Source organism: Sceloporus undulatus, chromosome 1, assembly GCF_019175285.1.
Source record: "Sceloporus undulatus isolate JIND9_A2432 ecotype Alabama chromosome 1, SceUnd_v1.1, whole genome shotgun sequence".
NCBI lineage: Eukaryota > Metazoa > Chordata > Lepidosauria > Squamata > Phrynosomatidae > Sceloporus > Sceloporus undulatus.
Genome location: NC_056522.1, coordinates 70,397,643 through 70,422,200, shown reverse-complemented (window position 1 = coordinate 70,422,200; position 24,558 = coordinate 70,397,643). Strand labels below are relative to the sequence as shown.

Genomic DNA, 24,558 nt, shown 5'->3' with positions numbered 1-24,558 from the left:
TTGATCAGAGCCCTTCCCTGTCTGGGCGAGATCAGATGCCTCCTCGCAAGGAGCCTTCCCTTTCCTGTCTGGGCGAGATTAGAGCCCAAGCGGGCAGGGAATGCCTCTTCGAGAGGAGGCTTCCCTTCCTGCCTCTCCTCCATTAGAAATGGGCTCTCCCCCCACAGAGAGGAGGTTGCAATCCACCGGGGGAAGCCTTGTAGTCCTTTGCAGATGCAGGCGCTTGAGCAGCCGGGACTTCAGGCGCTTAAAGCGCTGAAGAGATTAAGCGCCTGTAAACCATTAAAATAAAAAATAATCCTTATCTCTTATTGAAAGACCACAGCGGACAAAGGGGTGAGGGAAGCAAAAATGGCGACAGCCACGACGGATGGGGACAGAAAGGGCAACTCCCCCCAAGGCCAGCCCCATCGCACTCCGCTCCTCCCATCCATCTAACCCGATTTCAAAGGCTGTCGTTCCTATTTAAATGCTCCGGTTCCTAACTCGAATCAATGGAAAAACGTACGTCAGACCCTAGTATTTTTTTAATGTGCGTTAAATGACAAAAACTCGATTCAAAATTTATTCTGCTCTACGATTTGATTTGTAGTGGGGACGATTGCGGGTTGCTCTAGAACCGTTCTAGGTTTAAATCGGATCCTAATAGGAAAGCCACTCCTTGGATTCGATTCAGAATGCGGGGTTTCACCTAGTGGGAACATCCCCTAAGTTACTTTATATGTGGAAGAGCCATAGGAAAGAGCAATGAAATGTAAAGAGCAGATACACCACATTTCCAAGAACCCTGGTCATCAACTGTCCTGCTCTGGTCTTGCAAATGCACAACTATATCCTCCTTAGGTTTTTTGTGGGTTTTTCAGGTTATGTGGCCATGTTCTAGAAGAGTTTATTCCTGATGTTTCGCTGGCATCTGTGGCTGGCATCTTCAGTGGCCACATAGCCTGAAAAACCCACAAAAAACTATGGAAGCCTTCGACTTCACATATATCCTCCTTGTTTGAATCTATTCACCAAGTCTCCCTCTTTTCCTGTCAGGTTCCACTCTACTGAGCATTATTGTCTTTTCCAAAGAGTCTTGTGATTTCACAATATGTCCAAAGTATGACAGCCTCAATTTAGTTATATTCACTTCTAGTGAGAGTTCAGGCTTGATTTGCTCTAAGATCTATTTTTAGTAGTACATGGCACTGTAGAACTTTTATCTAGCATCACATTTCAAATGAATTGATTCTAGTCCTGTCAGCTTGCATACATAGAAATCAGAAATCCCTTGGCCTTGATGATTTTGACTTTGTTAACTTTACGCTTCAGGATCTTATCTAGTTCCTTCATGTCTGCCTGTCCAAGTCTTATTTTTGTTCTGATTTCTTCACTGCCATCCCCATGTGTGTTAATGACTGAATGAAAGTAACCTTCTGTATTTGTTCTTATATCCACGTTTAATTTCTGTACTCTGCCTGCCTAGTGCTACATAGATACATATACAATGCCATTTGGGATTATTTGACACTGGACACTATAAAGGCATTGGCATTAAAGCAGAGGGATCTTCCTGTATATACAAAAGAACATTGAAGGATAGGCAAGGTACCTATGCAGCACAACCTATATCAACATCCTGCTCCCCTGCCCCCCTGGGCAACAACAATGTTGCTGTACAAAGAAGAGGATTCAGTGATCATTAAGTGATGACCTGCTTGCCATTCAGTCCATGGGAGCATGCATTAATTCTAGGCTGAACTTTCATGATATCCAGGTTTATTGTGCGGTGGGGGTGGGAAGATAACTGCCATTTGGAAGGATGCAAAAAAGTTTATTTTCATGAACACAAAGAGCTTTTAAAAATCTGGCTCACAAGCCACAAATGCCCCAGTTAGAAATATTGACTTTCAAATTATATTTGGTTGGGTTCTGTGTTGTTGTGGAAGTGGCAGCATTCTTAGAAAACACATCTCATTTTCCATTATACTGGTGCTGATAATGAGTGATGTTTTAAAACCATGGGGGTATGACTGTGGCATTTCCATGGAAGTTGTATTAAATTTAACCTTGTTTCCTTCAAAACATTCTGGAAACAGAAAAGATTGAGTGATGATAGGATAGCTGTCTTCAGATATCTGAGGGGATGTCACATGGACGATTTAGCAATCTTGTTTTCTGCTGTTATCTTGGCACCTCAACTGGATTCAGACTGCAAATTACAAGAAAAGAAATTAGACTAAATGTTAGGAAGATGTTCCTGACAGTATGTTCTGGTGAACTATTTTGGAAGTTGGAAGACTAACTTTCTTTGAACATTTTTGAAACAGAGCTTGGATGGCCATGGCTTTGGATTACTTGCATTGCTGGGATGTTTGTGTAGATAACCTTTGGGAGCATTTCCAACTCTACAATTTTATGATGCTACAAAGATGCCCAACTTTCCTTATTTCTTGTTCTTCCGGTCTGAGAGAGAGAATGAGAAAGAGTGAGGGAGAAGGCATTGCCTGTGTCCTTTGTGCAGTCTTGTTGCTCTGAGCTGAAAAGCTATGTTAGTCCTGTTTAAAAAATCTCCTTTAAAATCACCTTGTTGTGTGCTGATGCTCATAAACACTTGACAATTTTGGGACTGAAAAAAAGATGGTTGTTTTCGAATGTCATTGCATTTAATCCCCTAGTGTATGTATGATAACACCTCTAAAAGCTCTGTTGTGTGTCTAGGCTTTAAACAGAACCTCTTCTTCCTAAACATTTACATGCCTTTTAAATGCTCTGTGAAATAATTGCCAGGAATTGAAGGTGTTTTTTTGCAGCACATGACAATGTTCATATGACTCATCCTCCGGCTGAGTTCACTGATAAAATACAGCTTGATGATGTCTGAAGTTGCTTCCTTCAATGTACAAGACAAAAATGCCATAAATCACATCCCTAGACTTGCCCACCCTCCCTAGGAAAGCAGCTCCATGTTTATTGCTATTTCCATAGACAAGTCCTGTGTCGAGTTCCTTCTGAATGCAGGTAGAATTTCAGAAGGACACAAATGAAAATCAGATGTGCTTAATCTCATTCAACATTTGTTGTCACTGCCTGTGTATGAAGTATGATATTAATAGTGCAAACTGGTCAGCTATGCCCTCCCTCCCTCCCTCCCTCCCTCCCTCCCAATCTCAATCTCAGTCTCAATCTCAGTCTCAATCTCAATTTCTGAGTTAGCAACATCCCAACATCAATTCTGAAAAATATAACTTCACTTGGGGAAAAATCGCTTAAAAATAAAATAAAATAAATTTAAAAGAAAACATTGAAATTTACTCAGCTATATTTGGCTATCTGCTTATACTTTCGCCCCTCCATTTTCATGGATTTGGAGTCCGTGTCCCTCAGAAATATGTGAGAGGCAAATGAAAGGCAACACATTGGGGCATGTGGCCGAGGTGTGCACACAGCTGTGAACACAGGAGAGTGCTGCCATTGGAATCAATAAGGATTCCAATATCCGCTATTTTCCATTTTCACAAGGGAGTCCGGAATGGATCCCCCACAAAAACAGAGGGACGACTGTATTTCTATTTACTCACAGTACTAGTTAATGGTTAATGTTGATTGTTAACAGCCATACATCAGAAAACAGGTTTATTTCATTGGGAGTATGGGCAGGTTTTGTTTGTATTTGTTGGATCCTTTGAGAGAAAATCATGGTATGTATTTAACATCTAGATTAATTTTCTGTACCTGCTATTTTGATTTATACACTTTTCTGCTTCATGATTATTAACTCCATTTTGTTGTTGTGTGCCTTCAAGTCATTTCTAATTTATGGCAAACCTATTGCAACCTTTTCCTGGCAAAATTTGTTCAGAGATGGTTTGTTTTTTCCTTCCTTTGAGGCTGAGAGAGTGTGACTTGCCCAAAATCATTGAGTGGGTTTCCATGGATTAATGGGGATTTGAGCACTGGTCTCCACAGTTGTATTCCAATGCCCAAGACAGACCATGCTGACTGTCCCACCTCTTTTATACTATACTGTTATTTTATGCTGATTTTATATTTTAATTGATGTTGTGAGCTGCCTTGAGAACATTTTAGGATAGAATATGGGTTACAAATGTTTTGAATGACAGAGAATGATAGAGGGAAAGCACACCTCTTTCTGGGATTTATGAGGTGCATTATAATGAATATTGCAAATACAATCACATTTTTAAACAATACAACAAATTACCATACCTTACGTGGGGAATCCATTTTGTCTAAGACAAAAAATGCGTATGCTTGAGCCCCGTTGAATATAATGGGGTTGTGTCTGAGGCGCGGCAGAGGACATGGGCTGTGGGCACACGCACCATTCATTCTTTTGCTGTGCAGCTTCAGTGTAAGCTGAAAGTCACATATAGTGCACCTGCATATGGTGCAGGTGCATTGTACAGTGCGCCCTCCCCTTCCGTGGGGATCTGTTTTGGATCCCTCCGCGTAAGGGGAAATTAGTGTATGCTGAAGCCCCATAGTATAAGTAATGGAGCTCGTGCCTGCAGTGAATTGTGCCAAAGTGGCGCGCATGTGCCACAGTCACACGCCCCATTAGTTTTTACAGGATGCGTGATGGGCTCTTCCAGTGTGGCTTTCAGCGTATGCTGAAAGCCACGTATGGTGCACCCACATAAAACACAGGCGTGCTGTATATACTAAATCAAATAATTATCACCTGTCCCCAAAGTTTCACACATCCCTTACCAGTGCAGGATTTGATTGTAGAACACTTCTACATGTGCTGCTTAGCAGTACTTCAGACCTTTAAACCTTTATTCACAATGAAAAAGGGCTAATCCTTATCCCTAGCAACTGCAGAGCCTCTCCTATCTGGTTCTGCTTCTCTTTCTGAACTGAATTAGTAAGGACATCCCTTGCTTTAGTGTTTCACTATGCACTGGACCATTGCCTCCCCAAAATAGTATTCTACGGTGAACTTGCCATGGGTCAGTGTAAGAGGGGCGCCCCAAAGAAGAGATACAAGGACTCCCTGAAACAAGATCTCAGGCTTGGCCAGATAGATCACCAACAATGATCCTCCCTGGTCTCGCATCTGGAGGCATGTAGATGCACTATCCATGACGCTGCAGCCATCTTTGAAAGCTCACACCGAACGAGCCTCGAAGAGAAACGACAACGCAGAAAGAACCGCAACCTGGAAACATCACCCAAGTAGACTTTCTGCTGTGCTTTCTGCAACCGGACCTGTTTATCCCGAATTGGCCTTTTTAGTCACCAACGCACTTGTACAAAGCACGGGATGAATCCTACCTGAATCTTCGTTCACGATGCAAAGCCAGAGAGGGCCAGATCAAGAGTGTATGCAATTGCCTTTTAGGACTTTATCACATGTGGCTTTTAAACCACGATTCCCATGGAAGGGAAGTGGCATCGGCGAAGTTGATCACATGATGCCACTTCCCTCCCATAGCTGCCCTGTCCCCCGGGTATCTCTCTTCATTCATGAGAGAAACCAGCGAATGAGCTGCCAATAGTGTGATGACCTGGGTACAGAAAATCATTCCTGGGGCAGTCGTGTTATTGACAGTTCCATGGTGTCATTGTCCCATCCTCTCCCCCCTCCCACTCACTATTTTTTTTAAAAAAAATTCTTCTTTTTTTGTCATGTAGTTCCAGGACTCTGCAGCATCAAGGTTTCTCATAAAAAAATTTAAAACAGTGAATTGGGGCTGCAGAGCTACAAAATAGCACAAGCAAAGGTATAAATAAATAAATAAATAAATAAATAAATAAAGAAAGAAAGACATGCTGGGGAGGGAGGATGGAGTTAAGGGAGAGGACAAGAAGGGAGTGCAAAAGAGGCATCAGTCTCCAGTTGCATGAAAGAAAACTTATGTAATAATAATAATAATAATAATTATTATTATTATTATTTCTAACCTGCCTCTCCATCAAGATCGAGGCAATAACAGTGACATCCAACAAGACTGAGGTAGTAACAGTGGCAATAAAAGTGGTATGTTGCTGTTTCTTCCCCCGACCTCCATGATTGCAGTGAGAAAGAGGCTGGTGTGATAAAGTCCTTAAAGCTTTGCACATTTCTGGTATGTTTGAGACAATACTGAAAGTATAGGAGAAAGCCTGGGAAGGGGTTAATACCATTGAGCAGGCCCCATTTTTAAACTCTCCTCAGTTTTAGCCAACCCATGCTATATTCTAGCAAAAATGGTAGCTACATGGGCTATGGCAGCTGGGCTCCTTCTGCCCAATCATAATTTCAGCTCTGCTTCACTTTTATCTCAACCTTTCTCTTCCCTGCACTGACTAATTAGCAGACTTTAATGTTATTTTCCTTATGGCTTTTCAGAGATGATTCTTTTTTCAAATCATATTATTTGTAACCTTCAGGATACATCTTTGAAAGTTTCAGCTCCTTGCTGCATGTTTAAAATAACTCCAAGGCATAGTGTTTTTGTCACTATTTTCTGTCCTTGGGCAAGGACAAGTATGTGTCAATTTCTTTTGCCAGTTGACAGTGACAGCTTTGCCTTTTTCAGTTTCTTGTGTGCTACTGTTGATCTCATGTTCTTCAATGTCTGCTGGAACAGTTAGGATTTCAGAAGCAGGGAAACATCAGTTTCCTTCACACATTTCTTATTGGTGTCGTCATCCCTGACATGGTTCAGTAATAAATTAAGATCTTCTAGATGACTGATGTTGCTGCACAAAATTGCATGCTGTTCTCTTGGATGAAAATGAGACTTTGAGTGCTTGGAACCTTCCCCAAATGCATAAACAAGAGTCGCCAAGCCACTGTCTCAAGAGGAGGAAAGAGATCCTGGCATGGAATTCTGCCAGTTGACTTTTTCATTTCAGTGAATGTCTGTAGGGGATGTTTCTAACTGTGATTTGTGTTTACCAGACAGACTGTTGTGCAGTCATTCATGTGTAATGTTGTGGTGCAAGATTTAAGCCAAAATGGCACTGCAGTGTTCCACTTGTTCCACAGGGATAGGTGGCTTACTAATATGTACTCAACCAGACATGCAGAATAGATAGGTAGGTAAAAAGCTTCCAAGATGAAAAAGATTCTGACTTACTTATAAAATGGTATATCTCAACTGTGATTGTTAAAGAGGCAAGCCATGTTTAAAAATTATTGTAATATGTTTTCCATAGTGGGAGTGTTTACACATTTTTAAAAAAAATGATGTTCTTGGTCATGTCTTTCTCACTCACATAACCTAATTATCTTGTTTGTCCATAGCAATAGCAATAGCAGCTTCATTTATTTACCGCTTCATACCATCTAAGTAGTCTCTAAGCAGTTTGCAGCTGTAAGCTAATTGTTCCCAACAAGCTAAGTATTCATTTTAGTGACCTTGGAAGGATGCAAGCCTGAGTCAAGCTTGAGCAGTTGGCTGGTATTGAACTCACAAACTCATGGTTTGTGAGTGAGTGGCCTCCAAGGAGGGAGACTCCACCATATTCCGTGGGAGTTTGTTCCACTGTCAAACAGCCCTTACTGTCAGGAAGTTCCTCCTAATGTTGAGGTGGAATCTCTTTTCCTGGAGCTTGCATCCATTGTTCCGGGTCCTGTTCTCTGGAGGAGCAGAAAATAAGCTTGCTCCCTCCTCAATATGACATCCCTTCAAATATTTAAACAGGGCTATCATATCACCTCTTAACCTTCTCTTCTCCAGGCTAAACATCCCCAGCTCCCTAAGTTGTTCCTCACAGGGCATGATTTCCAGATCCTTCACCATTTTAGTCGCCCTCCTTTGGACACGCTTCAGTTTCTCTACAACCTTTTTTAATTGTCGTGCCCAGAACTTGACACAATATTCTAGGTGGGGCTGACCAGAGCAGAATAGAGTGGCACTATTACTTCGCTTGATCTAGACACTATACTTCTATTGATGCAGCCTAAAATTGCATTGGCCTTTTTAGCTGCCACATCACACAGTTGACTCATGTTCAACTTGTGGTCTACTTGGACTCCCAGATCCCTTTCACATGTAGTCTCATTCAGCCAGGTTTCCCCCATGCTATATCTGTGCATTTTATTTTTCTGCCCTAAGTGCAGTACCTTACATTTCTCCATGTTGAACTTCATTTTGTTAGCTTTGGCCCAGCTTTCTAATCTATTAAGGTTATTTTGAATTTTGATCCTGTCCTCTGGGGTATTAGCTACTTCTCCTAGTTTGGTGTCATCTGCAAATTTGATAAGTATGCCCCCAATTCTGTCATCTAAGTAATTGATAAAGATGTTGAATAGCACTGGCCCCAGGACAGAACCCTGTGGTACTCCACTGGTCACTTCTCTCCAGGATGAAAAGGAGCCACTGTTGAGCACCCTTTGTGTTCGGCCAGTCAACCAATTACAAATCCATGTAACTGTTACTTTGTCTAGCTCACATTTCACTAGCTTGTTTGCAAGAAAGTCATGGGGAACCCTGTCAAAGGCCTAACTGAAATCAAGATATACTATATCCACAGCAATCTCTTCATCTACCAATCTGGTAATTTTATCAAAAAAAGAGATTATATTTGTCAGGCATGACTGGACTGTAACTTCCACCAACCCAGTCGAACATAATTGATGAGCACTCAGGAGGAAGGGTGAATGCAAACAATTGATAGATAGGTAGATAGTAAGGAATGATGTAAATGGCTGTCCAGTAATTCCTGTCCAGTATTCATGAGGGCCACAAGTTGCCCACCCCAGCCAAGAATCTGGTTTTTGTAGTGATGCACTATTAGAAACAGTCTTTCCTAAATATGACACCTTAGGAATCTTCTTTTGCTTATCTTGTGAGGTGTGACAGAGTGTATATCAGTGAACCTGCTAATCTCACTGCATGTGCAGTTGTCTCCAGGGCCATTACAACACACTGAAGGTATCAAGGGATACAAAAGAAAGAAGGTGAATGTTCTCAGCTTCAGATCCAAATTCTCCAAGAGCTACTGGAGAATCACAATGTAGTAAACAGAGCTCAGAAGCACTGTAAACCAGAGGGATAATCAGGGTTTGGGAAGTTTAAACCAGCAACATCACCAGTACTATTGTATTGATAACTATAGTGTATGTGGATTTAGTCTTGTGCTTCACAGTTATTGCTACTGGTACAGAGGCTATCTGCACTTGTAATAATTTTACATCAGGCTGGGGAAATTGTTCTTGAAGTTTAATCAATGAATATTATTGTAGATGTTTATGAAGTTTCTAACATGATTTCAAGTACATGACAGGATCTTCATACACAACTGAATAGTTTCAAAATTTACATGTTATATCAGGAACAAAGTCATGATTAAATAGAAATTCCAATGGGTCACATTCTGATAATTAGAATTGTCTCCTCTGCTCAGTGCTGAAAGTATTATCAGTAATTTCAATAAGCGCCATTTTGTGGCTGCTTTCAGATCTGGTTGATGGCGTGTGTGCATTTTAATTGGAGACGGCCTTGTATGTGATGTAATGTATGTACTGTTCCCTCTGTATAAGATGGAGGTGATTCTGCCTGGTAAGATACTGACTATGTACTGGTTTGGCTGTCTTTCTTCCTCATGTTCTCAGTTTTCCGCTATTGTTTACAGAAAAATGAACATGATAAAAGCCACTGCTAAAGTAATATCATGCATAAATTTATATTCATGTTTAGCAAAATTATGGAAATTAGATTACTTTCTGTGACCTCTGACACCAAGTAACTTAACTTTTCCCATTACAGTAACAAAAAGCAAATGCAGTGATAGGGGAAATAGTAAAAGCAGATATATATCCCCTCTTCACTTATGATAACATAAAACTATGTTTTATGTTTTAAGTTCTACATTGTTTAATTGTATTTTAAGGGGTTTTTTTTTGAGGGTTTGGAATGTATATTTTAATCTTGTAAACCGCCCTGATTGCATTTTGTAGAGAGGCGAGATATAAATAAATTTTATTATTATTTATTATTATTATACCATGGAAATGGGGGGGGGGATCCATTTTTTTATTTCATCAAATATATTGAGTTTTCAATTTCCTTCAATATTTGCTGAATTTACTTCAATATTTTCTTTCTCTACCAATAAGCACTTAGTCCTGGGGAGATTGAGGACAAAAATAAAGTGGCATAGTTTGTATTTGGGGAAAAAACACCCTTTTGACATGCTTAGAAAATGATGTTGCACAATTCTTCCTTACTCCTACCACCTTTATTGGATTCTTTCTTGCCTAGTATCAAGAGCTTTTGGTTCCAACAAATCCCCCCCCCAACCTTGTAAGCAGCAGCTATTGGTTTGCAATAAGATTGTCCAAAGATGAGAAAAACCCTGGTGCGTCTCTAGAACTTTCTTCAGCAAAAGTAAAAACTATTAGGATTCTGATTGGGTTTTAAATGAAAATGTCCACTTATATATACTGGAAATCAAAGGCAGGAACTCATATTCCCTATGAGTAAAGAGAGTCATATGATGCCTTTAGCTTTTTAGCTAAAATGTTTGATGGAGATATGTGTGTGTGTCCTACTCCTCTTATCAAGTGATTTTATAGGTGACCTACTTTTGCCTAGTGGTGATCTCTTATCCGTTCCTTTTTTGTCATTGAAGATTGCTGATTTATTAAGCTCTATGCTTCAAGGACACTGCAAAATTGCAATAGGGAATAGAAACAACTGTGAAAAGTGAGAATTACTGTATCAGATAATATCCAATTAAAATGTAGCCAGCACAGCAGGAGAAACAGGAACTAGGCTTTATCATTCATGTAACGTAATACATTGTGGCATTAGTTGGAAACAAAGTAAGTGTGAAACAGATCCCTTCCCAGCCCTTCCAATTATTAATATCTATTGACATTTTATATGAGGATGAGAGAGACTCTTGAATTGGAATGTGTCATGTTCCAAGGCCATATAATGATGGGATCAGGTTGAAGAGCAATGAAAGCAGAAGCATAAAGCTAACCATTATCAAAGAACTTATCACATGTTTAAGTGAAAGCATTTGCAACTGACACATAAGTATAGGCTGACAAATTGGTTTTATTTACTTTTATAGAAGAATGGCATGTGGTTCAAGGCTATGATTATACTCTTGCCCTGTCCCTGTTGATTCACAATCTTGGGGAGAACTGTGGAAGATGGAAAGATAATTGCTCAGAAGAATGGAGGGCACTTTACCCATGGCTTCAGTGCAAAGGCAGTATATAAGCAGGACGTGAAAGTCAGTCCTTGGTTTGTGACTCCCACTTTGTGTAGGACCTTAAATGTGTGATCTGAGCCTGTGTGTGTGTGTGTGTGTGTGTGTGTGTGTGTGTGTGTGTAAATGTCCATGGAAATAGGCCTCCCTTACAAACTTTATTTACACCTATGCCATGGCTGAAGGGATCCAACAGGAGCAGTCTACCTGTGAAAGAATGTGCATATTTGAGCTCCAGTGCTTATTGATGTGTTGGAGGAAGATATCAGTTTACACTGTGCTACCTAGAAATGGGCTGTGTGAGAATCAGCCTGAAGTTTCTTCAGAAATTCAGACAGTGAAAGACATCTGAGATTTAGTGTTGGATAGTTGCTTTGATAGCCATAGTAATACCAGGTAGCTTGCAACAGAAAAGGTACATTTAAGGGTTCATTTGTTATTAGAATTTTGCAGGGATCAGTCCATGTACCAACAGAGATCATCCAAGGTGCTGGGCAAATTAATAGGCTTGGGTATAAGCATAGGGTGATGCTACCTAGCAACTAAGTGGGTCCTACAAGAATTCTGCCTCCTGTATAAAGCAATAATTGAGAGTATATTCTTTCTGTGTTTTTAGCTGTGTCTTTTTATGCAACATTTGTAATTAATCAAAATTTTGTTTTTCCCGCATCCAGCTAGCCACATAGGATTTTTCTGGTAAATGTGGCCTTTTAAATAGCTTTGGATTTATATAAAGAGTCTGATTTTTATATATGAAGAACCATACTCTTCTGGTAGTGTTTTTTTAAAAGTCTTGTAGTTCATATAAGGTATAATAGAATTTTATTTCCTTTTTGGACTGAAGATGAGATTCCACTGAAGCAGTCTTTCAAACAGAGTACAATGACAATGTAAAAAGGTGTAACTCTGCAGTAATTCCAGCTTGAACTATTGCATTCCTTTGGTCATTTCATCTTCTTTTTTAATTCATCCCACTTTAGTGTACATGTTCTATATGTACATTCATTCATCTGTCTTTGTATAGAATAAATGATCAGAACCAGCCATGGATTTGGCACTTTCTGGTTTCCCCTCTGCCCATCCTGTTTTTTCATGCAAAACTGAGGCTGAAGGTCCAATGGAGGATGCAGTTTCTCCCCTTGTAGCACTTGGTAAAGAGCTGGACTAAGCTTTGTGTACTTTCTTATCTAAGGGACTGTGCACACTGGCATCTTTGGCTGGGTTGGGGCGGAGTTGTGTAGATCATGCCCCGGCTCCGCCCCAGGCCAGCATGATGACATGTGCCACACCACATGGTGCATGGTGTCACGGTGCTCCTCTGGTGTTGCATTCACATGATGCAGCACTGAAGGAGCACTGTAAAGCCACAGCGATGCAACTATTGCACCCTTTGCAGGGTGCAAAAAGGAGCTGCTTTTTGTGGCTCCTTTTTGTGCCTTTCAAAGGCCAGATCGGGGCTGCAGTGTGTGGTTACCGTGGCCCTGATCTGGCTGTAAAAGGGGTGGCTGCAGGCCACCTTTGGGGCAGTCTGCACAGCCCCTAAATTAGAACTTCATCTAATACTTGTCAACATTTTGCGAATATATTCAGTCTGAAACATTCAGTCTGGTGTATTTAAAATCATGTCTATTATGAACTTGGCTTCTTAAATGAAAAAAAAATCATTGTCAGTGTGTTCAAATTTTGAGCCACATGATACTACCTTTTAAAAATAACAAATAAATAAAAGTTTTGGCATTTTCCATTTTATATACAATGTGCTTGATTCTCTTCTGGAAAGGATGCATTGCTGAAAAGAGAACAGCTCTGTCATCAGAATAAATAATATTTTAATAATATCGTTTGGAAGCAAATGTTCAGTGTTTAAAAACTTCACAGGTACTAGTTAATGCAACCCTTTCTAAGATGCCAGAGAAAGTTATCTAGATTAATTGAATTTATGGAATATTTTTGTTCTATTATAGATTGTGATAACCTCACACAGATTGAGGGGAAAAACAGACAAGAGAAAATGTTCCTGTTTGTTGCTCCATCTGTTGCTAAAGTTCTTGGGTTTATTTTAAACAATCAAACAATGTTCCCCTTGTTTGTTGGCACATTTGTAGCAATTCTCAGCACAAATACAACTATTTTATTCCTTCTTAAAGGCTGGGTTCTTTTTCCTCCTAGAGTGATTGCAGCAAAAAGCTTCGTTTTTTCCCCCCAGGAGGTGTAGTTTGCTAGTTTCAGCTACAGAGATTTCATCTGCTATTCTGGATGGGAGCGGTACTGCCGGGTATTCAGGTTAGAACAGTAGCATTTTTGGAATGTTATTATTTTTTTATTTTTATTTTTAAAAAAGAAGGCTAGCCTATCCAGGGACTTCTCTACACTGAAGCCAGTACTGGCAGCCCTCACAGTATACGGGTATTTTGGGGAGATCATAGAATCATAGAATACTGCAGTTTTTAATCTTAACCCAACTTTGCTATGAACTAAGCAAAGTTGGGGGAAAGCCTGGTGTTCTCTATAAACCCCAAAGTGACTTTGGATTCTACTGGGGTGTGGGCAGCTAGATCAGGTCCAATTCCTCAATATGTTGTCTGCATGCCAAGAGATCCTCCATTCTCTGTCCCTATGCTAAGCAGTGCAGTGAAAGGGGATGGCCTGTTTTTGGAGCTGTCTCCACCACTTCCTCTTGGGCAGGAGCTCTGTGTAAAGCCTGCCTGGCATGTCACCACTTCTTCACAGACATGTGATCGACAAGGAGTCTAGGCACCCATTTCTGTCCTCAGGAGAAGTGGGTGCATAGTAGTCAGGCTCTACACGGAGCTCCTGCCTGCAAGGAAGTGGTGGTGGCAGCTGCGAAAACAGGCCACCACTTCCTCATGGGCAGGAGCTCCCTGTGACAGCCTGCCTATCATGCCATCAGTTCTGCTGAGGTTAGAAGGGTAAAGCAACAATCTCCTTGTTGATCATATGGCAGGGTGCCCCATTCTGACTTCAGCAGAAGCAATGGCTTGGCTTGGCCAATGTCTTGCCAAAGTCAAGGATATTGTTTTCTGGGATTTGGAAACAATGCAAAACAACTGTAGTGGTTGCAAAGCCTTAGGATTTATTATGCACTCAGTAAGTTGTACAAAAGAATATGCATAAATCATACCAAGCGAACACCTCCATTCAGCTGCTGGCAGCTCCAAAGAGCAGTAGCTACCAAGAGACATAGCACCTCATGCCTACAGGTCCATGCTGAAGCTCCATCACTGTGTCCTTGTCTTAGGTGTTTTTATAGGGTTTACCTGTCAGTCTCATAATGACTTGTCAATTATTTATGCCTTGGAAGGACCATGTGATTAGGATCACACCACTCCAAGGCCTTCAACCAGGTGGTTATTGCCACAGATCCAAGCCATGTGCTTAACACCAACATGAAGGCTGCTAATCAAGCTGCTATCTTTGTACAAGAGGTTCCTCCCTAAGCTGTTCCAGCTACATGTTATCTTTTAGACACATTTAGGTTGGCAAATATACAATATCAAAGCAAGTTCTTGCTCAAAAGAGTCTGGTAGCATGGAGGAGCAACAGTGACAGACCACTACACCTCCTTGATTCAATGGATCTTCCAGAGGTTGCCCATACAGCCATTAATAATAATTTGTTTTATTTATATACCGCTATTCCAAAGATCATAGCAGTGAACAGCAAGTAAGTAAGTAAGTAAGTAAGACATGGCAGTGGCACTGAGGGGGATGGGCCAGCATGGCCAATGTAGTGTAAGCCCAGCTAACCTATGTGTACAACAACATGGTGTCTTACTGGATTCGGCCTGGTGGGGGTGGTTATTCCAGAGGACAATCTGGGGCATAATGCTCTGGACTTTCTGTGGATTAAATGGCCAGTGTAGACACATCTCAGGTCCACAGAGTAAGTAGTGAACAAAGACAGTGTTGGCCAATTGTCTATAGCATTATGATTTCTGAATGTTTATTGGTTAGATTGCCTACCCAGCTTCCTTTGTCCTCCCTCCCCTTGCTGCTAGCCAGGTAGGTCCATGTGGATTGGAAATGCTTTTCCAGAAAGTCCCAATGGGTGAGAAATGAGGCTTTCTGTAGAGAGATATTTCATTTTCTTAAGATAGTTAGGCAGGCCTCTACCCTACTATTTTCATGCCATTCTAAACATCTTGCTCAGGTATTTAAAGCTAAAAAAATATTGGCTTGTGCTCTCTGTCTTTCTTTCTGTTCCTCCTATAGTGTTGAACAGCAGATTGTTTTTGAAGCACAACTTTCTTAATAAAATAATTTTGTTTCACGCCAGGTCCGAAATCCCAAAGGAAGAAAACTTTGATTTGCTATCATGAAAAAATACTTTGTTCAAAAGTAATTTATGTAAGATCTGCCTTACTCTCTTCTTCAGTGTTCTTTCTTAATGAAAAGAAACTTTGATTTTTGTCTTACAGAGAGGACATTGAAAGAAAATGCTATCAAATATATGGAAATTCTGGAAGGAAAATTACAAAGGTAAAGGCAAAACCACAATCCTTAAACTATTTAGAAATATGTAATGTCAAGTGTGCTGCTTTATATGAGATTCCTTGGGCTTTTTTATACATCACTATTTACTTTTGCTGCTCCAGGTGTAATTGAAGGGATTGGATCTAAAAGGGATTAACATGCCCTTTGGGACAACTTTCCTCACTATTGTAAACTGATTTTACTAATGCTCTCTTTGCATATGACAAAAACAAAACTTTATTTTTTACAAATTGTCCCAAAGTGTCAGTACTTTGTGTTTGTGTTGTGGGTTCTGACTAAACCTCTGCTGCCACCAAATATGAGGACTTCCATAAACCTTACTGCAGTCCCCAAGAGTAAGGGTTTCCCTTATGCCACCCATGTAAGGACTTGATGCTGTGGCCACTACTGGTGGAGGTCTATTATATGCCCACAAGCTACCTATGTGAGATATTATGCAATTTATTTCCACACCAGACACTAAACCCCTCTTGATATTGCCACCACAGACACTGTGTCTAAATCTACACTTTGTAATATATAACATTCCTGGCCAAAAGAGTATTAGCACAAAAACTATAAGTACTTTATTTACAGAGGTTGAACATAGCAAAACAAACTAATTAATTGATACATTTAAAACACATCTCTCACTCTCTCACACGCTCATATCCTAGCTCACTCAGCCTCATTAATTCCTAAACTTGACTCTCCCAACCCTAGTCCTCACTCCTTCTCTCACTGAAACACACCACAATTCTCTAAATAACTATATCAACTGTCATTCAACAACTGTCATTCACCAGTCTTATTCAGATCCCCTTAGGCATTCCACCAATCACCATTCATTTCTAGGATTCCTTTCTTTCACCCCCTCCCACCAGTTCCTTACCTTTTACCATAATGTCTAATACATAAAACATTTTTCATTAAAAGTTCATGGCATCACAGTGTGCCCTGGAGGGCAGGGGAGATCTTCCTGCAGAAATTTGACACTTTTATAGGGAAAGGACAACTTATTATCTAAATTTCCTACAGGTATTTCTCTTTCTGTGTTCAGTTGGCCAAGTAGTAGAAACTCTGTACACTGTGTAACTAAAGTTTTACCTCCGTGTAATGGGCTTGAACATATTATGGAATTCTTTTCTGGATCTGTTTCTCTTGAGTTTCCCCTTTGGAATTAACTTACACAGAGACAGCTTGACGATTGTTTTAATTATAAACGTTCAGTATGTCACAAGCAGTCAGCTGCGCAGGGTCTGGTTAAAGCATATCCCACATACTGAAGATTGTTTCAGTAACAAGATGTGAAAGGGCTCTGTATAAATTGTTCTCATCCACATCACCTACCCATGTTGGTGGTCTGCAACTATGGTGAAGGATTCTGGAGTTGGTACGATGGACATTTATGCATCTCCCCCCCAGAAAAGAAGATGCTCACTTCCATAAAATTGCATAATCTAATTCACATGTTGTTGTTGCTGCTGCTGTGTGCCTTCAAGTCATTCCGCCAAACCTCTCACAGGGTTTTCTGGCACTGAGAGGATGTGACTTGTCCAAGATCACCCAGCAGGTTTCCATGGAAATCAGGGAATTGAACTCTGTTCTCCAGAGTTCTAGTCCCTATGCTCAAACCACTACACAATGCTGGCTCATGTATATACTGTATGCAAACCTCGAAATAATTACAATAGCTTGCTTCTTGTTAGGTAGTTACAATGTTGTAACCTAGGCTTACAACCCCATAGCTGTTTGATATTCACATTTATGATTGTGGCTTCTTCACCATGAACACAACTATTCCCCAAAGCCATCTTAAAATCCAGGCATCCATGGGATGGAGTTCTGTGGTGCTAGTGAGTGGGGTGCTGAAGCATGACGTGTACAGCCCCCTCCTGTTAGCATTTTAAGTCTGGGAGAACTCATCCTGGAGTCCTGAATCCATGAAGCTAGGACAATTAGTGTATCAGCAACTTTGTAGGTTCCCTGGGACATTCCTCCAGTTTCTGGGATGTATGAGGACTTCCCAGTGGTGCTGTAGAGATCCAAAGCAGCAGCACCAGCAGCACCAGCAGCAGCCAGTAACCTCTTCCTTCATACAGCCTCCTAATAGGTTCTGTGGGCTGTCCCCTCTTCCCAAAGTGGGGAAGGCCAATGCAATTTTAGGCTGCATCAGTAAAAGTATAGTATCTACATCAAGGGAAGTAATAGTGCCACTCTATTCTGCTTTGGTCAGGCCCCACCTGGAATATTGTGTCCAGTTCTGGGCACCACAATTCAAAAAGGACATTGAGAAACTGGAGCGTGTCCAAAGGAGAGTGACTAAAATGGTGAAAGGTCTGGAAACCATGCCCTATGAGGAACGACTTAGGGAACTGGGGATGTTTAGCCTGGAGAAGATAAGATTAAGAGGTGATATGATAGCCCTGTTTAAATATTTGAAGGGATGTCATATTGAGGAGGGAGCAAGCTTGTTTCCTGCTGCCCCAGAGAACAGGACCCGGAACAATGGATGCAAGCTCCAGGAAAAGAGATTCCACTTCAACATTAGGAGGAACTTCCTGACAGTAAGGGCTGTTTGACAGTGGAACACACTCCCATGGAGTGTGATGGAGTCTCCTTCTATGGAGGTCTTTAAACAGAGGCTGGATGGCCATCTGTCGAGGATGCTTTGATTTGGACTTTCTGCATGGCAGAATGGGTTTGGACTGGATGGCCCTTGTGGTCTCTTCCAACTCTATGATTCTATGATTCTAAAGCACTATATGAAAAACTGAGGCCCCACAATAGTCCTGTTTCCATATCCCAGGCAAGGAAAGCCACAAAGCTGGGTGGGTAGTAGTGCCTGCTGAGCCCAAGCCTTAGTTCTGTAAATAGCAGGGAGTCTTACTCATGAAACAGAGGTTCAAGGCGGCAGCAGCAGCAACTTGTTCCTTCCTTCAATGATCTTCCATCTTTCCCCTATGTTCTATGAAATAAATTCTTGTAAGTGCTTAGATTGTAGAACTCCTTGATAAAGAACACATCCAATGTGAAGATGCTTAACTAATGATAAATTATTTATTAAAAGTTTTTGTGGGTTTTTCGGGCTATGTGGCCATGTTCTATACGAGTTTATTCCTGATGTTTTGTCACCATCTGTGGCTGACATCCAGCCACAGATGCTGGCAAAACATCAGGAATAAATTTATAGAACATGGCCACATAGCCCGAAAAACCCACAAAAAACTATGGATGCCAGCCATTAAAGCCTTTGACTTCATATTCATTAAAATGTTTCTATCCTGCTCTCTATCATCTCAGGGCAATGTATAATATAAACACTTCAAAGTATTTCAGGTTAAAACCATAAATAATTGAAACAAGACAAGAAATGTATTAAACAAAACAGTTAAAACTAGGTTGAAAAATACAGTAGTTTAAAACAATGTACACACACACACTTCGAATTAAGGCTTTAATGAAAAGCCATGTATTTTGGAGCTTACTGGCCAGAATACTTCAGGATGGTCCTGGAGTATTCTGGCCCCAGAGCTGCCCCAGATTTTCTCCATTACCTTTGCACTCTTCAGCAATGCAAGGCAGCTGTCTACATGTACATCCCTGCTATGTCATCCAGCATCACCATAAATGGCATGAGTTGCTTCCTCTGAGATCTGAAACATTGCATGCTTGGGCATCTTGTTGTGACCTCAAAAGGAGTGGCTTGCACCAGCACCAGCACCCCCAAATGACACAGTGGAGAGGCATGTGTAAACTGTCACCTAGGAGTGCTCTGAATTTTCCTGAAGAATCCAGAGCAAAAGATGAGTTATTTTACACTGGTTTAAGAGAGAGTAAGGGTCGATTTGATGCAGAATTGGCTTTCCATCATGAAGACAGTCTGCACTCAAATCAGAGATTTGGCCTTGCATCATGAGGGCACGTCACTGTGAAGTTGGAGGGAAGCTGGTTTAATTAGATCATGTAGACATGCCCTATGATTGGTACTGGAAAGAAACCAAATTTGGCAGCAATCAGACTTCCAAGAGAAATATCTTCCAAAATCAGGGATCAACAACTGAGGTCCAAACCACACTGCAGAAATAATCCAGTTTGAGACCACTTTAACTGCTCTGGCTTATTGCTAGGGAATTCTGGGAACTGTAGGTTTGTGAGACATTTAGCCTTCTCTGTCAGAGAGATCTGATACCACAATAAACTACAATTCCCAGGATTCCCTAGCACTGGGCCAGGGCAGTTAAAGTGGTCTCAAACTGGATTATTTCTGCAGTGTGTTTTGGACCTGAGAAGACCTATGTCCCCTCCCCAACTTTATATTGTCTTTGCTTGTGGGACACAGAGGATGGCCCCTCCTGCAGACTTCAGCTTTCAGGCAGGTTTATATAGGCACTTCTTAATGTAGTAAGGTTCCAAGGTGAATTATTGTAAAGACAGCTATCCCTTACACCCTAAGCTGACTTCTGAGTAGATATTTACAGGATTACTACTAACCACTTCTCTTCATAGAATCATAGAATCGTAGAGTTGGAAGAGACCACAAGGGCCATCCAGTCCCACCCCCTGCCATGCAGGAAATCCAAATCAAAGCACCCCCGACATCCAGGTCATCCAGCCTCTGCTTAAAGATCTCCAAAGACGGAGATTCCACTACACTCCGAGGGAGTTTGTTCCACTGTCGAACAGCCCTTACTGTCAGGAAGTTCCTCCTAATGTTGAGGTGGAATCTCTTTTCCTGCAGCTTGGATCCATTGTTCCAGGACCTGTTCTCTTGAGCAGCAGAAAACAAGCTTGTTCCTTCCTCAAATATTTAAATACCCCTTCAAATATTTAAACAGGGCTATCATATCACCTCTTAATCTTATCTTCTCCAGGCTAAACATCCCCAGCTCCCTAAGTCGCTCCTCATAAGACATGGTTTCCAGACCCTTCACCATTTTAGCTGCCCTCCTTTGGACACGCTCCAGTTTCTCAACATCGTTTTTGAATTGTGGTGCCCAGAACTGGACACAATATTCCAGGTGGGGCCTGACCAAAGCAGAATACAGTGGCGCTATGACTTCTCTTGATCTAGACACTATACTTTTATTGATGCAGCCTAAAATTGCATTGGCCTTTTTAGCTGCCATATCGCACTGTTCACTCGTGTTCAACTTGTGGTCAACTTGGACTCCAAGATCCCTTTCACATGTAGTCTCCTTCAGCCAGGTGTCCCCCATGCTATATCTGTGCATTTTATTTTTCTGCCCTAAGTGCAGTACTTTACATTTCTACGTGTTGAATTTCATTTTGTTAGCTTTGGCCCAGGTTTCAAGTCTATTCAGGTCATTTTGAATTTTGATCCTGTCCTCTGGAGCAGGGGTAGGCAACCTTTTTGAGCCGGGGGCCGGGTTGCTGTCCCTCAGACAACTGGGGGGGGGGGGGGGGGCTGGGGGGTGGAGCTTCCACCCTCCGGGGCCAGGCCTCCTCCTCTTTGCAGGCCACTGACGGGGCCCCAGGCCCCGTCAAAGGCCGGGAAAGAGCCGGTGGGGGCCACCAGTGCTGGAGACCTCCCCCTCTTTGCCAGCCCCTGACGGGGCCACAGGCCCCGTCAGAGGCCGTCAAAAAAGTCCTAGAGGCCCACTGCCACCGCCGGAGCCTTGTTGCAGGGCCCCAGCAACGGCAACGGGCCTCCTGCCGCTGCTGGAGCCCTATTGGAGGGCCCCAGTGACGGCAAAGGGCCTCCCAGAGGCCCGCTGCCACCGCTGGAGCCCTGTTGGAGGGCCCCAGCCACCGCAACGGGCCTCCTAAAGGCCCACCACCATTTTGTTTTTTAAAATGGTGGTGAAGTCTCGCGCGATGGGAAAGTGACATGAGACTTCGATCGCCATTTTAAAAAACAAAATGGCGCCCGGAGCGGCGTGGAGGCATTGCAGCAATTGGCGGTAGGACCGCGCCAGGGCCGGTGGGAAGGCCTCAGCGGGCTGCATCCAGCCTGCGGGCCGGAGGTTGCCAACTCCTGCACTGGAGTATTAGCTATTCCTCCTAATTTGGTGTCATCTGGAAATTTGATAAGTATGCTCCCAATTCTGTCATCCAGGTCATTGATAAAGATGTTGAATAACACTGGTCCCAGGACAGAGCCCTGTGGGACCCCACTGATCACTTCTCTCCAGGATGAAAAGGAGCCATTTTTGAGCACCCTTTGGGTATGGCTGGTCAACCAGTTACAAATCCATGTAACAGTTACTGTCTAGCCCACGTTTTACAAGCTTGTTTGCAAGAATGTCATGGGAAACCTTGTCAAAGGCCTTACTGAAATCAAGATATACTATATCCACAGCATTCCCTTCATCTACCAAGCTAGTAAATTTATCAAAGAAAGAGATTAGATTTGTCTGGCATGACTTTTTCCCCTGAAACCTGTGTTGACTTTTTGTGATTATGGAATTGCCTTCTAAATGTTCACAGACTCTGTTTAATGATCTCCTCCAGAATCTTTCCTGGGATTGATGTCAGACTGACTGGACGATAATTGTTGGGATCCTCTTTTTTCCCTTTTTGAAGATGGGGACAACGTTTGCCCTCCTCCAGTCTGCTGGGATTTCTCCTGTTTTCCTGGAGTTTTCAAAGATTATTGGCAATGGCTGCGATATTACATTTGCCAGTTCTTTTAATACCCTTGGATGTAGTTCATCTGGTCCTGGAGACTTAAATTCATTTAGATTAACAAGGTATTCCTCTACTCTCTCGTTACTTATTCTGTACTGAAATTCCCCTAATCTGTCCTCTGCTCCATTATCCTCAGGTTGAGCACCCTTTTCCTTTTCTGAGAAGACTGAGGCAAAGAAGGTGTTAAATATTTTCTCTGTCTTCTGTTAGCATTTTGCCATCTTCTCCACGCAGTGGCCCTACCGTTTCCTCCTTCTTCTTTTTGCTGCGGATGTATCCAAAAAATCCCTTTTTGTTGTTCTTAACCTCTCTAGCAAGCCTGAGTTCATTCTGCGCTTTAGCTTTTCTGACTTTACCTCTGCACATGCCTGCTATTTCTTTGAATTCCTTTTTCGTGTTTGCCCCCTTTTTCCATTTCTTATACATGTTCCATTTAAAACTTAGCTCACTTGAAAGTTCCTTAGTCATCCATCCTGGTTTCTTGAGACATCTCCCGTTTTTCTTTCTCACTGGAACTGTTTGAAATTGTGCCTTCAGTATCTCTCTTTTGAGCAACTCCCATCCGTCCTGAACTCCCTTCTCTTTTAGTATTTCTGACCACGGGATCATCCTCAATACTTCTCTAAGTTTACTGAAATCCGCTCTCCTAAAGTCTAGAATGCGTGTCTGACTATGCCTGGCTTTTCCTTTCCATGGTATAACAAACTCCAGGAGAACATGGTCACTTCCACCTAATGATCCCACCACTTGCACCCCATTAACCAAGTCATCCTTGTTGGTTAGGATCAGATCTAAAATAGCTGACCCCCTTGTTGCCTCTTCCACCTTTTGGACCATGAAATTATCTTCCAGGCAAGTGAGGAATTTGCTAGACCTTGAGGATTTTGCTGAGTTTGACTTCCAGCAAATATCAGGATAGTTGAAGTCGCCCATCACTACTACATCTCTCCTTTCTGAGTGTGTGGTCATCTGTTCTAGAAAGGCGTCGTCCAATTCCTCCATCTGACTTGGGGGTCTGTAGTAGACTCCCACCATAACATCCTTGTTGTTTCCCTCCCCTTTAATTTTTATCCAGATGCTCTCCACCTGACTTCCATGACTGATGTCCTGGATCTCTTCACTGGTGTAAATATCTCTGACATATAGTGCTATTCCTCCTCCTTTCCTATTTGGTCTATTTCTCTTAAAAAGGTTTTACCCCTCTATTTCCACATTCCAATTATGAGACTCATCCCACCAGGTTTCAGTGATGTCTATTATATAATATTTGCTTTGCTGTACTAGGAGTTCAAGTTCATCTTGCTTATTTTCCATGCTCTGTGCATTAGTGTAGAGACATCGCAGACCATGGGTCTCCTTTACTTGCTGCCTGCGCAAGTTTTTTTTGCCTCCCACTGTTGGGTCCTTGCATTTTTTTTCTTGTTTCCTCTATGTCAGTTTGACTATTTTCGCCATCCCTTTTGCCTTCCTTAATATTGTCTCCCTCCCCCACAGATCTCAGTTTAAAGCCCTCCTGATCAAGTTCTTGAGACTGTTGGCAAAAACATTTCTTCCAACTGGCGTGAGACGCAACCTGTCCATTGCAAGAAGTCCCTCCTCATGGAACCGCAGCCCATGATCAAAGAATCCAAATCATTCTCAGCAGCACCATCTGCGGAGCCAGTTGTTCACATCCGCTATTTTCCTCTCCCTTCCTGTACTGTGCCCTTCAACTGGCAGAAGAGACGAGATGACAAACCTGTACATCCATTCCTTTCAGCTTCCTACCAAGCACCTCGTAATCCCTTTTGATGTTTTGCAGGCTGTGTCTTACAGTATCATTGGTTCCCACGTGGACCAAAAGGAAGGGGTATTGGTCAGTAGGCTTGACCAGTCTTGTCAGCCTCTCTGTCACATCACGGATCTTTGCCTCGGGGAGACAACACACCTCTCAAGACATCTTGTCAGGCCTACAAATCACTGCTTCTGTACCCCTCAGCAAGGAGTCCCCCACTACGACCAAGACCATTTTTCTTAAATCTGAAAGAGTTTCATGGCATTATTTCCACTTCTTGGCCGTGTTCCCACTGGCTTATAACGTGGATCAGGACGTGAATCATGGGTGCATCGTTTCCATTTGAGCGCGCATTCGATCTGCATTGCTCTGATATTGTTCCCATTGGAATTCAAATCTAATTCAATTTATCCTGAAAAACCCGAATTATTGGTCGATAAACAGGTTTAAAAAAAAACAACGGCTTTTCAGCTAGTT

At 42.0% G+C, this 24,558-nt stretch overlaps 1 protein-coding gene across 1 annotated transcript in view; it reads left to right on the top strand.

Moving 5' to 3' along the window:
* DISC1 (DISC1 scaffold protein) overlaps positions 1-24,558 on the top strand; it is a 267,571-nt gene that overhangs the window by 172,276 nt on the left and 70,737 nt on the right. Inside the window, exon 12 of the mRNA XM_042456717.1 lies at positions 15,602-15,662. Coding sequence (XP_042312651.1) covers positions 15,602-15,662 — 61 coding nt within the window. The remainder of the gene's footprint in view (positions 1-15,601; positions 15,663-24,558) is intronic.